Source organism: Peromyscus californicus, unplaced genomic scaffold (assembly GCF_007827085.1).
Source record: "Peromyscus californicus insignis strain IS unplaced genomic scaffold, ASM782708v3 Scaffold_3__1_contigs__length_106647218, whole genome shotgun sequence".
Taxonomy (NCBI): Eukaryota; Metazoa; Chordata; class Mammalia; order Rodentia; family Cricetidae; genus Peromyscus; species Peromyscus californicus.
Genome location: NW_026294551.1, coordinates 36,640,202 through 36,653,622, shown reverse-complemented (window position 1 = coordinate 36,653,622; position 13,421 = coordinate 36,640,202). Strand labels below are relative to the sequence as shown.

The following is a 13,421-nucleotide window of genomic DNA, read 5'->3' as shown; positions in this document are numbered from 1 at the left end:
AAACACAGCCTCCTCCTTGCAGGAATTTTCCTGCAGCAGCCTCTGGAATGCTGTGCCTGGAGTTTTTGTTTCTGGTTTGCTTTGAGACAGGATCTCAGTATGGGAACCATACTGGCCTTGAACTCTCAATCCCCCTATCTCTTTGTTCCCCAAGAACTGAGATTACAGGCTCTCATACTTGATTATAATCTTGTCATTAAAAATGTATTTATATTTGCTGTTCTTGCAGAGAGTCAAGTTCAGTTTCTAGCATTTACATGGTACCTCAGCTGCCTGTAACACCTGTTCCAGAGGATTTGATGCCCTCTTCTGACCTCCTTGGGCACTGTACACATTCGATGTGCACACATATGCTCAGGCCCGTATGCATAAGATTATAAAACACATCTTTAAAAAATTTATTAACAGTGCCTTCACTGTTGCATTGCTCCTAGATTACTGCTATGAGCTTTCACATCAAACTCTTTTAAATGTGGAAATGGAGTCTTCAGTTACTTGCTGCTGTTTGAGACAGGATCTGAACACAGATTGGCCTGAATGTACCTCCCTCTTTCCTCCACTTCTTTTGAGTGCTGAGGGTATAGTCAAACACCACTACTCTTGGTGTTTGAAGAACCTAAGTTTAACTCGGGAGGCAGAGTTAGGTGGATCTCTGTGAGTTTGAGGCCAGCCTGGTCTACATAGTTGAGACCCTGTTTCAAACAACACAAACAGAACAAAGCTAAAAACAAACAACAACAACAAACCCCTCTAAGTGTATCTTATTTGGTAGCCTGTAAGCACCAACTACACTACCTGTGTAAAATCTACAGCCCTTCCCAGGTCAGTTAGGAAGGTATTTATGTCTACCCTATCTTCCTTCTTGCACAAAATATTTCAGGTACTATAAAATAAAATGTGATTTAATATCTGAATACATATGTTTTTTTATTTAACCTACTTTTTATTTACCTAAGATTATAAAATATAATTTTTCCCAAGTACAATTCACTTAAAAAGATAATATAAAATGACGTTTTTTAATAGCACCAAATTCTCCTTGCTTTACAGTTTAAGAAGTCTTTTCACTGACCATGAAATTAATTCCCATTACCTTTTTCTCCTTTGAACTTGATGGCATCATAGTACACCTGCAGCAATTCATCAAAATCAGTTTTTTCTCCTCTTTGCGGTTCTGCGATGACTGTCTTCACTGACTCCAAACTATGCCATAAGCCAGTGGAAACCCAACGGCCTCTTAATTTCTCTAACAGCTAAAAGGAGATAGAGAAAATTAATTCTGCAGTCTGGCTGAACAAAGACCTTTATTTATAAATTACAAATGCTAGAATAAAAAAAATCAAATTTCAACCTGTATCATAATGAATATACATTTTAATAATGTATTGTTAGATTAAAATTAAGAGTAAGTAAAAAGCCCAACCTTAAAACAACTTAAAGACATGGGGGTGAGAGGAATACAATAAAATGTATGCAACAAAGCAAGAGTAAGAGATGGAAATACATCAATCGCTTGAATAGCTGCTATGTTAAAAATTTGAACACAGAGTTAGGCATTATTTTCAATAAGGTAGAAAATTAAATACAGCAAATGTAAACAAGCAAAAATGAATAAAGAACTAAGTAAATGAAAAATACAAAAATCAGTTGTGGAGACAATAATTTAAAGTGAATTGTTTTACACTTTTGAACGTCATGAGTTCTACTGCACTGTGGACTAGTTATTACAATGTAACTACATTCCAAGAAACCAACTGAAATTCTCTAATGAACAAACCCTCATTTATTTTCTTAAGATAATTTATTGTTCTTATAAACACAATTTAAAAGTTTGTAAACCAGGGTGGAGAGATGGCTCAGAGGTTAAGAACACTGGCTGTTCTTCCAGACGTCCTGAGTTCAATTCCCAGCACCCACATGGTGGCTCACAACCATCTGTAAAAGAGATCTGGCTCCCTCTTTGCCTACAAGGACACATGCAAACAGAACATTGTATACATAATAAATAAATTAAAAAAAAAAGATTGTAAACCAAATTCCCTATCACTGTTATTTACTCAATGATTAGGGTTGATCAATAATTCAATTTCCCCATAACATTATATTATGTTCTAATTATAGGACTGTCATTATCTGAAAGTATTTTCTATTTGAAATACCTCATGAATTGGTTGCTAGAATCTGATTTTGGAATATGCACTGTCTTGAAATAAACATCTTATGTTAGAAGTTAGAAAGTACAAAAACCCTCTTGACAAATTCAGAACAACAGTGTGTATTGTGGTGGTATTTTACTTGTACTGAAATGTGATTTTAATTGTATGTTAATAAATAAAGTTGTTTGGGGGTCAGAGCTATTAGAGCCATAGCAAGTGCGTGGCGGCGGTGGCGCACGCCTTTAAGGACCTGGAGGGCGGTACATTCAGGCAGTGACGAGGCAGTCACATGTTTGGGTTTACAACCAATGAGAAGGCAGAACAGCTAGACTATATAAAGACACACACAGGAAGTAGGTCCCCTTTTTTAGGAGAGCTCTCTCGGCTGAAGAGGATCCCTGAATCAGGAAGGGTGAGGCTCTTAGCTCTGACCTCTTGGCTTTCTTCTCTGAATCGGCTCTGTGTTTCTTATTTAATAAGACTGTTGGTTACATCTACAGTGTATGGAGGGGTCAAAATGGATCTTTAATTGGTAGGAAAAGATTGATAGTAAAAAAGAAATCAATGAAGTATAGAACAACATTAAATTACTTAAATTTCTCTATGGAATAGCTAGTGTAGAAATGGATGGAAGTACCATCTCTAGAGTAAACAAAACCAGATGAAATGTCTTACAAGTTTCCATAATTGCTGATACTTAACAGAATTTAACACAATGATATATCCATTTTCCTTGAATTGAAAACAAAGATAATATTTCATCATTGATTTCTTGACTCAGAGATAACAACCACCACCAAGCTTCAGGTCACAAGTATTCCAAGGTCTTGACCAAACTCACTCTGCTCAGGTAGGACATGCACACACACGGCATGGTTAGATGAGAAGAGGTCTACTGAAAAAGAAAAGCTTAAGAAATAACAAGGAAGCAGTCCATGCAAAATTTCCACTGAAGATTTTTTCACATTACAAACAAAAGATTCACTTGTGTTCGGTGGTGCAGGCCTGCAATTCTAGATACTAAAGAGGTTGAGGCAAGAAGATGGTGAGTTCAAGGCTTGCCTGGATTACAGGATGAGTTCAAGGTCAAACAAGACAACTTAGTGAGACCATGTCTCAAAGTAAAAAGTAAGAAAAGGGCTGGGGACAAGGCTCAGAGGTAGAGTGTTTGCCTGCCGTGTTCCAAGATCCAACGTCCAACCTCTCGTACCACAAAACAAAACAAGAGGGTGGTGTTAAAACTTGTCTGGAAAAAGGCCACTGAGCTCACTGATATATTTGAGTTTACTGATTTCATGAGAATTTTTTGGACAAAACCGACAGTGTATCATAATTATATGACTAAGATTGTAATTTAGAGACTAGGTGAGAGGAAAAAAAGGAGAAACAGAGCATACCAAACATAGATCTCATTGCACTAAAACCTTATCGTTAGTGAGAAGTTTATAACTTGAACACACTATTTACCTTGTACGGAAATGAAGCTTGAGCGGGTGAGATGGCTGACAGGGTAAAAGTGCTTCTTCCCATGCAAGCCTGAATTCAATCCCCAGGAGCCAAGATGGAAGCTCGGAGAGAACTGACTCCCAAAGGCTGTCCTCTGATCTCCATACACTTACTGTGGATTATGCATGCCAGCACACATTACACACACATATCACATTAAACACACACACAAAACATACACACACGTACACATCACATCACACACACATCACATCATATGCATGTCCAACACATCATACTCACACATCATAACACATACACAGCACATTACACATACACACACAGAGCAAAACACACACATGCACACATCACATCACACACATAGAATAACACATAACACACCACATTCATGTACAACACATTATACTCACACAGCACAGCACATGCAAACACTACATAAAATAAAATAATAATAATAAAAAAGAAATCAATATTGCCTAGGTACTGTGGCACTAACATGTAAGGGAAAGACATTAGGTTTCAGTTTGAGACCAGCCTGGGCTACCATGAGAGCTTGTCTTAAAAAGAAAATAGCACTCATTTTTTTTTTTAAATTAAACAGGAAGAACCCATTTAAACTCTCAAAATACAACTAAGAAGTTATTATACTATCTTTTGTTTTCTAGGAAAAAAAATAAAATGAGAGAAAAGAGAAAAAGACTGTAGAGAGCCAGAAAATGAGAAAATAGCAAGAGCATCTTCCTTATCAGTTCTTTGGACTTGAGGTTATAAACAAGACGAAAATGAAAGACTGGGAAAAGGGACTCCTAATGAGTGGTAAGCATTCACACAATCCACACCAAACTAAACAGGCGAGTCAACCACTACCACACAGACAAAAGGAAGACATTCTGTAGGGATCACTGGCCACTTTGCCAGCAGCGTGCACAAGTACACATTTATACAAGCCTGCTTAAGAAAACCCCAAGGATTTCCAGCGAACAGTGACAGAACATACAACAACACGGTGATAGGAGGAGATTGAAATAACCAAGCTTCAACAAATCAATAAGCTATCCAGACATAAGATCAATAAGGCAATAGAAAACCTTAACAACCCCACAGTCTGGAAGTCTTAAGAGGCATATATAGAACATCCTACAGAACAGGAGAAGAATGCTAATTCTTCCGAAATACGTACATCCATTATGTGCTAGGCCACAAAACAAATCTTAACAAGTAGAACAAGATGGCTCAGCAGATAAAGGCACTAGCCCCTGGGCCTGAAGACTTGGACTCCATCCCTGGGATCCACATGGGAGAGGGAAAGAACTGCTTCCTCAAGGTTGTCCTTGGACCCTCACTCATTCACACACACACACACACACACACACACACACACACACACACACAAACACACACACACACACACACTATCCATACACATAAAAATAACTCTTAGAAAAAAGAAAAATAGTTCCAACAAGGAAACCTACCTTCTCTTTCTTCCTTCCTTCCTTCCTTCCTTCCTTTCTCTTTCTTTTTCTTTCTTTCTTTCTTTCTTTCTTTCTTTCTTTCTTTCTTTCTTTCTTTCTTTCTTTCTTTCTTTCTTTCTTTCTTTCTTTCATTTATCTTATGTGTATTGGTGTGAAAGTGTCAGATCCCCTGGAACTGGAGTTACAGACAGTTGTGAGCTGTCATGTGGGTGCTTTGAACTGAACCCAGGTCCTCTGGAAGAACAGCAGTGCTCTTAACTGCTGAGCCATCTCTCCAGCCCTGAAATTTACCTTCTTACTATCACTGAGCATTTAAGCCACTAGTAAATCCTGTCAGAATTATCTTCCAACAATACCTAGACTGTAATCATTTCTCATTAGCTTTGCTGCTACCATGTCCCTAAGTCACCAATCATCACTTGTCACCCTGCTTCACTCGATTGTTAAACTATTGCCTTGTTTCTTCCTATGTTTTCTGAAGTCCCCCCTTCTCCTGCTTAGCAGGTAGTACAACCCTTTAAAACCGAGGCTAGGGCTGGGCATGTGGCTTCCGGCAGGATGCTTGTCTAGCATGCACAAAGCCGTGGTTCTATCCCCAGCAAAGCATAAATCAAAAACAGCGGTGCATTGGCCGGGCGGTGGTGGCGCACGCCTTTAATCCCAGCACTCGGGAGGCAGAGGCAGGCGGATCTCTGTGAGTTCGAGGCCAGCCTGGTCTTCAAAGCGAGTACCAGGAAAGGCGCAAAGCTACACAGAGAAACCCTGTCTCGAAGAACCAAAAAAAAAAAAAAAAAAAAAAAAAAGAATGGATTCAAGCTGTTCATGCAGATCTCATTCCATTGGCCGGGCGGTGGTGGCGCACGCCTTTAATCCCAGCACTCGGGAGGCAGAGCCAGGCGGATCTCTGTGAGTTCGAGGCCAGCCTGGGCTACCAAGTGAGTTCCAGGAGAGGCGCAAAGCTACACAGAGAAACCCTGTCTCGAAAAACCAAAAAAAAAAAAAAAAAACAGCGGTGCACACCTGTAATCCCAGTACTCAGGAGGTGGAGGCACAGAAAGAGCTGAAGTTCATCCTGAGCTACACAACAGTTCAAAGCCAGCCTGGGATACAAAGACTGCTGCAGACAGCACCTCCAAAGGCTTCTTCCTGCTGTACTCAGAATCAAATCCAAAGCCTTATCGCACTAAGGTTTTACCCCGGCCCCTTCTCTGACCTCTAGTCTTCTATTCAGCTCACACACTACTACAGGTAGGTACACTAGCCTTTCCTCCTACAAGGTTCTTCCACCTGAGCATCCCTCAGCAATCCAAACTGTTCCCTTCCTCCTTCCCTCCCTTCCCTCCTTGACCTTTATTTAATGTCACCTTCTCAAACTTTCCTAAATCATTCTATCAGAATTATAAACCACCTCTCTATCTCCCCAGAATTCTTTTTTCCCCTTCTCATTTAGTTTTCTACATAACTGTATCAGACTCCTTGAGCTGCTATAACAAAATGTCACAGATTAAGTGACTGAACAACAGAAATGTATTTTTCACAATCCTAGAGAATGGGAAATACAAAATCAAGATGGTGGCCAACGTGATTTCTAGAAAGGGAGGGTTCTCTTCCTGTCACGTAGATGGCCTCCTTTTCTCCATGTCCTCACATGGCCTTTTGCCTGTGCCTATGCAGAGGAGAGCAATGGGCTCTCTTGTGCCTCTTGGTGCAAAGACAATAATGCTAAGAGACCAGGGTCCTATCCTCAGGTATTCATATGACCTGAAGTACATCCTTGGAAGTTTGTCCCATCTTCAAATGTAACCACACTGGGGGTTAGGGCTGCCACATAGGTTCATGAGCACACCCACATCCAGTCCATAACATTATCTAACATATCTGTATCTGTTTATACCCAGTTTACTTCCAACCTCTCATCCCTGGAAACATAAAGAAGGCAATATGCTTTTTTTTTCTGTTTAACTCTGGTGATTGGCTAATACTGGAACACATCACATGTAGAAAATGCTCAATAAATATGTTAGATGAACTTAATAATCAACAAAGTTCAAACCAATGGCCAATCAAGAAGGAAAATAAAGAGAGGGGAAAACAAAAATAAGACAAACAAACAAACAAAACCCCCACACCGACAAAGCCCGGTCCACAGTTTTCTGCGAAGGCATAGTCAAGTGCTTAGTCAGATGGCAACAGGGATGGAGGGAGAAGCGCCATATTACAGGGCACGAACTCAGGCTGGAGGCTTGGTCAGGGAGTCCATTAGTCTCTCTCTTCCTTTCCGCCCTCCCTTTTTTCCTGGCTCTTCTCCCCCGGTCCTGGCTCTCCCCCTCCTCCTTTTCAATTTCATTGAAAACTTAGGTCTACAGCTTCTCTGTTCTCATTGCAGGGGACAGTCACAGGGCACATGTAAGCAGTCACTGTTTCCCTCTCGCCAGAGGAGCCTCGGAGTGACTGCATCCACAATTCAGTTGCCACGGTCTCTTGAATATTGTAACTAGGTATCCAGCAATCAGACAGCTTAAAGGAAAGTCCGTGGACACAGACCTGCCTCTGTTTTCCAGGCTTACTACATGAGAAGAAACACAAGGTATTTCTAAGTTATTTTTATAGCTCATAAAACGTAAATACTCGTCATAGTCAGAGACTAGCTGACACACAATGACAGAGACGACTGAGTTTACCAACTGCTGTTCACATTGCTTGGATTCGTTAGCCTTAGAGGCAAGTTTCTGAAAAAGTCACATCTCACAAATTAAAAGAGTACTTTGGAAGGCCTGTGTCTTATCTGGATATTGTCATTTCACTTTTTCAAGCTTCTTAAAACCAGTATGTCACTAGGGAGGCAATAAGTTAGAATCCTGCATTTGTTCAACGTCCACAGCTTTTACGCAGCACCAGATGTTCAGTACATTAATAACGCACTAACTCAGAGTCTCTTTTTGAAACTTTAGAAAGTGCAAATTGCATTAAGACCTCTTTGCCCTCATTACTGGTATTGTTACAATCCTAGCCCTTTGGAAAATGTTTTTTGGCATGTGTTTCTCTTCATAATATTGCCATTTACTCACTTTAATAGCCAGTACTCAAGTCCTAATGTATTTAATAGTCCTGCCTAAAAAGACTATCTCATATAATCCTATTCAAAAAATTTGCTTCATAGGTAAAATGTAATCATATTTTTCCATCTGAAGATGGTTCTTTGCTATTCATTTCATGAGGTATTAATATTTGAGAAATATTTACTTTTATTCAGGTGATATATATCTATTGGTGGTATGTTAGAAATAAGAATATCTTTAAATACTAATAAAAATGAAAAATCAGTTTTTCTAAACAACATGTTTAGTTACCATAAAATAAGTATAGCCTTAATTTTCAGTATTCAGATGTAAACTATAAAAAGACCTCAAACAGTAATTTTTACTTAAGCACCTCCCCATGTAGTTACACTTGACTTGGTACTCTGACTTCAACATTTCAGGGTTAAACTCTCACATACTCACGCAGTCAATAGTATACTTGGAGGAAAAATATGGGCAGATACTACCCTGAAGTGAATATATGGTGGTATTTTATTTGTACTGAAATGTGATTTTAATTGTATGTTAATAAATAAAGTTGCCCGGGGGGTCAGAGCTATTAGAGCCATAGCAAGAGCGTGGGTGTGGTGGCGCATGCCTTTAATTCCAGCACTTGGTAGACAGAGCTAGGTAGATCTCTGTGCGTAAAAGGATACAGCCAGCATTGGAGACACATGCCTTTAATCTCAATACCAACCATAGAAGACCTGGAAGTCTCTACAGACAGGCAGTGATGAGGCAGTCATGTGTTTGGGTTTACAACCAATGAGAAGGCAGAACAGCTAGACTATATAAAGACAAACACACAGGAAGTAGGTCCTTTTCAGAGAGCTCTCTTGGCTGAAGAGGATCGCTGAACCAGGAAGGGTGAGGCTCTTAGCTCTGACCTCTTGGCTTTCTTCTCTGAATCAGCTCTATGTTTCTTATTTAATAAGACGGTTGGTTACATCTACATGAATATAAGACTCACTGCAGATTTTGGCAATCTAAACAGAAACAAAATATCCCGAAATTCTCTGGATAGGAGTATTCTTACTGAAAGGTTAAAAGACCAAGGAGCTGAAGATGTTAGAACTGTACTACTGATAATAGGTAAGCTTATACTCTCTCAGATACATAGGAAAGCACAATATTTACAATGTGAACTTAAAAAAAAAAAAAACCAAACAGTATTTATGAAGTAACTCATATATTTTGAGGGACAATCCAGTTCACTGAAATTTCTTGAACAGAATCTAGGAACTTACAGCTATTTATTTATGCATAGAAGAAATTTCTAACTTTGAAAAATGGATTCTGAATTCATCAACACTGATGAACAGCAGATTCATATCAATGCATGGATTAAACATATAGTTAAATATATATCTATATATCTATATCTATATATCTATATCTATATATCTATATCTATATATCTATATCTATATATGTCCTATACTTCTGTAAAAAGACAAGAACTAATGTTAATTAGAACGTGAGAGTGCAGTTACAGTGTGAGAAATAACACAGACTATAGGCTAGGAAAAACAGGTGAGTGAGAAGCAAATACTGCAACATTTCCTAAGTTACTGCTGTCAGATATTGTCAGACTGAATCTGCCGCAAACCTGACACCATGCAATCCAAAGGGACACTACTTGGAAAAAACATCATTTCACAATGTAGAAGACTGTAACGAAAAATAGTGAAAATATTACATGACAGAAAACAGGTTTAAACAGAAGACAGAAAACAGAAGCATCAAAGCATCATGCCAATAAGAAGAATCACAGACCACAAAAGGCGTCAGCAAGAGAGGAGACAAAGTTTCTGCAAAACAACCAGAACAAATCAGAAAATGACAGCAGTCAGTCCTAACCTACTGTGATGGCTAGAATACACGTGTCACCCAAAGTCTCAGGTGTTCACGGCTTGGTTGGTAAGGCAGCAAGGCCTAGCTAGAAGAAACAGGTCACTCCTTTTACAACCTTGAAGAGCATCTGGGTTCCTGAGCTCTTCTTTTCCTTGTTCTTGCTTTCTAGACACCATGAGATGAGCAGCTCTCCATCAAGGGCTTCTGCCATGGGGCCCTGCCATAGGCCTAAGAGCAATCTGGCAAAGTGATCACAGACTAAAACCTCTGAAAGCATGAGATTTTCCTTCTTTAAAATAATTTCTCATGCCGGGCGGTGGTGGCGCACGCCTTTAATCCCAGCACTTGGGAGGCAGAGGCAGGCGGATCTCTGTGAGTTCGAGGCTAGCCTGGTCTACAAGGCGAGTTCCAGGAAAGGCGCAAAGCTACACAGAGAAACCCTGTCTCAAAAAACAAAACAAAAAATTTCTCTCAGGAATTTCATCACAATGATAGAAAGCTAACACAAGTACCAATAATTACCATGAGTATAAATGACTATATAATAAAAAGTTATAGAGAATGAATGCAGAAAATAGATGACCCAGGGCCCAGTATAATGGTGCATGCCTTTAATCCCAGTATTCAGGAGCCAGAGAGTTCAAAACCCTGTTTAAAAAAAGAAATTAAAATAAATTAATTAATTAAAAAAAATTAAAAGAAAAAAAAAACCCTAACTATATGCTGCATAGAAGAGAATTACCTCCCCTTAAAGGGCATATAAAAATAATGAAGGCATGCAAAAAGATCCCCTCCTTCCAAGGCTCAGGGGTCACTGCAGATGAGGGGGGCAGAAAGAATGTAAGCACCAGAGACAGTGGATGGATACAAGGAAACAGTATCCTCTAGACACACAGGGCAGCTGAACATGTGAACTCACAGTGACTGACAGCATGAACACACCACAGGCTAGCTCACCCCAGACCAAATCCCAGTGTAGAGAGGGGAGTGGACATAGAGTCCCACTCCTAGCGGCAACCGACAGAGAGAGAATCAGTTTTCTCCAAGTATCATTGCTTCTGGGTAAGCTGATCATGCCCCAAGGAAAGATCACATACCTAAAAATATATGAGTAGAAAAATCAGACTTCATGGGTTAAAAAAAAAAACCAGACACAAATTTAGGTGGGTAGGAAAGGAGGGATACCTGGGAGGAGTTGGGTGGGGAGCAAATATAATGAAAACACATTGTGTGAAATTTTTATACACACATACACACACTTCAAATTACTATAATTTACTAAACCAGCATATCCCTAACTACATTCTAAACATTTGTCCTTATACCCACAGAAAAGCATAGTCCTCACCTGTCATCAAGGAAACATCTCTTTACACCAGAGACCATTACAGAAAACCACAACCAATCAAAATGCAGAGCTGCGGAGCACAGTATCAATGGATACATCTACAAAACAACTCCTATATCTAAGGCTTAGGGAACATTACAGAAGGGGGGTGGTGTGGAAATACGGTAAGAGCCAGAGGATCGGGGAGCCTGCTGTGAGATTATGTATCCTAGGAATGTCAGAAACTACACCTATAAAGTCTCGCCAACATGATTGCTTAAACATGAGCCAACAAGGATAACGACAGACATGCCAAAGTGGATGGTGAAAGACCACAGGCCTCAATCCCACACAAAGAACTACAAACAACCAAAGAATGCTGAGAGTGGGCGAAATATTCTTTCTGGAAAAAAAAAAAAGAGCACATTAATTGGTTATCCAATACCAAATGGTCATCTGTGAAAACACACACAGAATTAACAATATACAGACTGAGCAGGCTATATTTAGTAATATACATATACATGCATGTAACAACAATTAATGAGAAAAGATGCCATGGATTTAAAAGACTGGGGGTGGGGGTGGTATAGGAAGGTTTGAAGGAAGGAAAGGGAAGGGGAAAATTATGTAATCGTAATATAATCTCAAAAAATAAATAAAAAATATTATAAAGAGACAGAGATAAACGTGTGTGTATCCAAAATTAGACACATAAAAATATAAAGTAAGATGCCAAGAGGTGGTGATGCACGCCTTTAATCCCAGCACTTCAGAGGCAGAGGCAGGTGAATCTCTTTGAGTTCGAGGCCAGTGGTCCAGAACAGTCAGGGCTACATAGAGAAACCCTGTCTCAAAAGAACAAATCAAAGTAACAAAATGAACAGAAAAACAAACAAACAAACAAAAAACCCCAAAGCAACGCCCACACCCAAAGCAACGCCCACACCCAAAGCAACGCCCACACCCAGGCAGGACTGTAGCTCTAGTGGTAGAGTGTCTGCCTTGTATTCATAGGCCGGGTTCCAGCACAGCACTACTAAGAAAGGGAGGGAAAGGGGGAGGAAATGAGTAAAAGAAATGACTAAACACTGCTTCTCAGGAGCATAGACACTTGTTTGAGATATATATATATATATATAACTAAGTACAAGGTTAGCAGAAGGAAATAATAAAGATCAGGGCATAAATGATTTTGGAACACTCCCTGCTAGATTATATGTGAACTAAAACTGTTTTAATAAATTAGAGTGGATGTTTCTTACCATAAAAATAAACATAAATGAAACAGAGACTAGAAACCATGAAGAAAAATCAACAAAACAAGAATTGAGATGTTGAAATGATAAAATAAATCAAACTTTAGATAATTTAGAGAGAAGACTCAAAACCAGAAATGACACTGACGGCATTAGACTGAGGCACAGAAACCAGAGGACTGTAAGGGGTCACTGTCAACACTCACACACCTGGTCCTAGAGCCATTCAATATGTCAACGTGGAAAAAGAATCAGAAGACAGGTTTAGAGCTGATCAGAAGGCTAACTAGGTCACCAAAAAATATCCTATCAAAAGGAAAGCCCAGGATGTTCATTGGCTTCATTTTGAATTGCATCAAATATTTAAAAGTGAACTAATGCTAATCCTTCAAAAAAAACTGGGAGTACTTCTAAACTCTCAACAAAACAGCACTACCTTGATACCGAAGGCAAACACAGGTGAGTATCACTAAAAAACACAGGAGCAAAACTTCTGGGCAAAATGTTGCAACCCAAGTTCAAGATTACGGTCACCACAATCATAGAAGTACCTTGGGAAGTAGGGTTAGCTCGACATGCTCACATTCATAGGTAGGATATATCATTTTAATAGACCGAAGGACAAATACAACCACATGGCCTTCTCATTAGATGAGGAAAAAACATCTGAAAAAATTCAAGTTTTTGTCAAAATAGACATGGAAAGGATGTACCACAACACAGTAAAGCACATATATGGTAAAGCCACAGCTAATATCATACGTGACGGAAAACTGCAAGCCTTTCTGGTACCATCTGGAAGA

At 39.4% G+C, this 13,421-nt stretch overlaps 1 protein-coding gene across 1 annotated transcript in view; it reads right to left on the bottom strand.

The window, feature by feature from the left end:
• Brip1 (BRCA1 interacting helicase 1) overlaps positions 1-13,421 on the bottom strand; it is a 145,613-nt gene that overhangs the window by 50,231 nt on the left and 81,961 nt on the right. Inside the window, exon 15 of the mRNA XM_052758486.1 lies at positions 1,094-1,253. Coding sequence (XP_052614446.1) covers positions 1,094-1,253 — 160 coding nt within the window. The remainder of the gene's footprint in view (positions 1-1,093; positions 1,254-13,421) is intronic.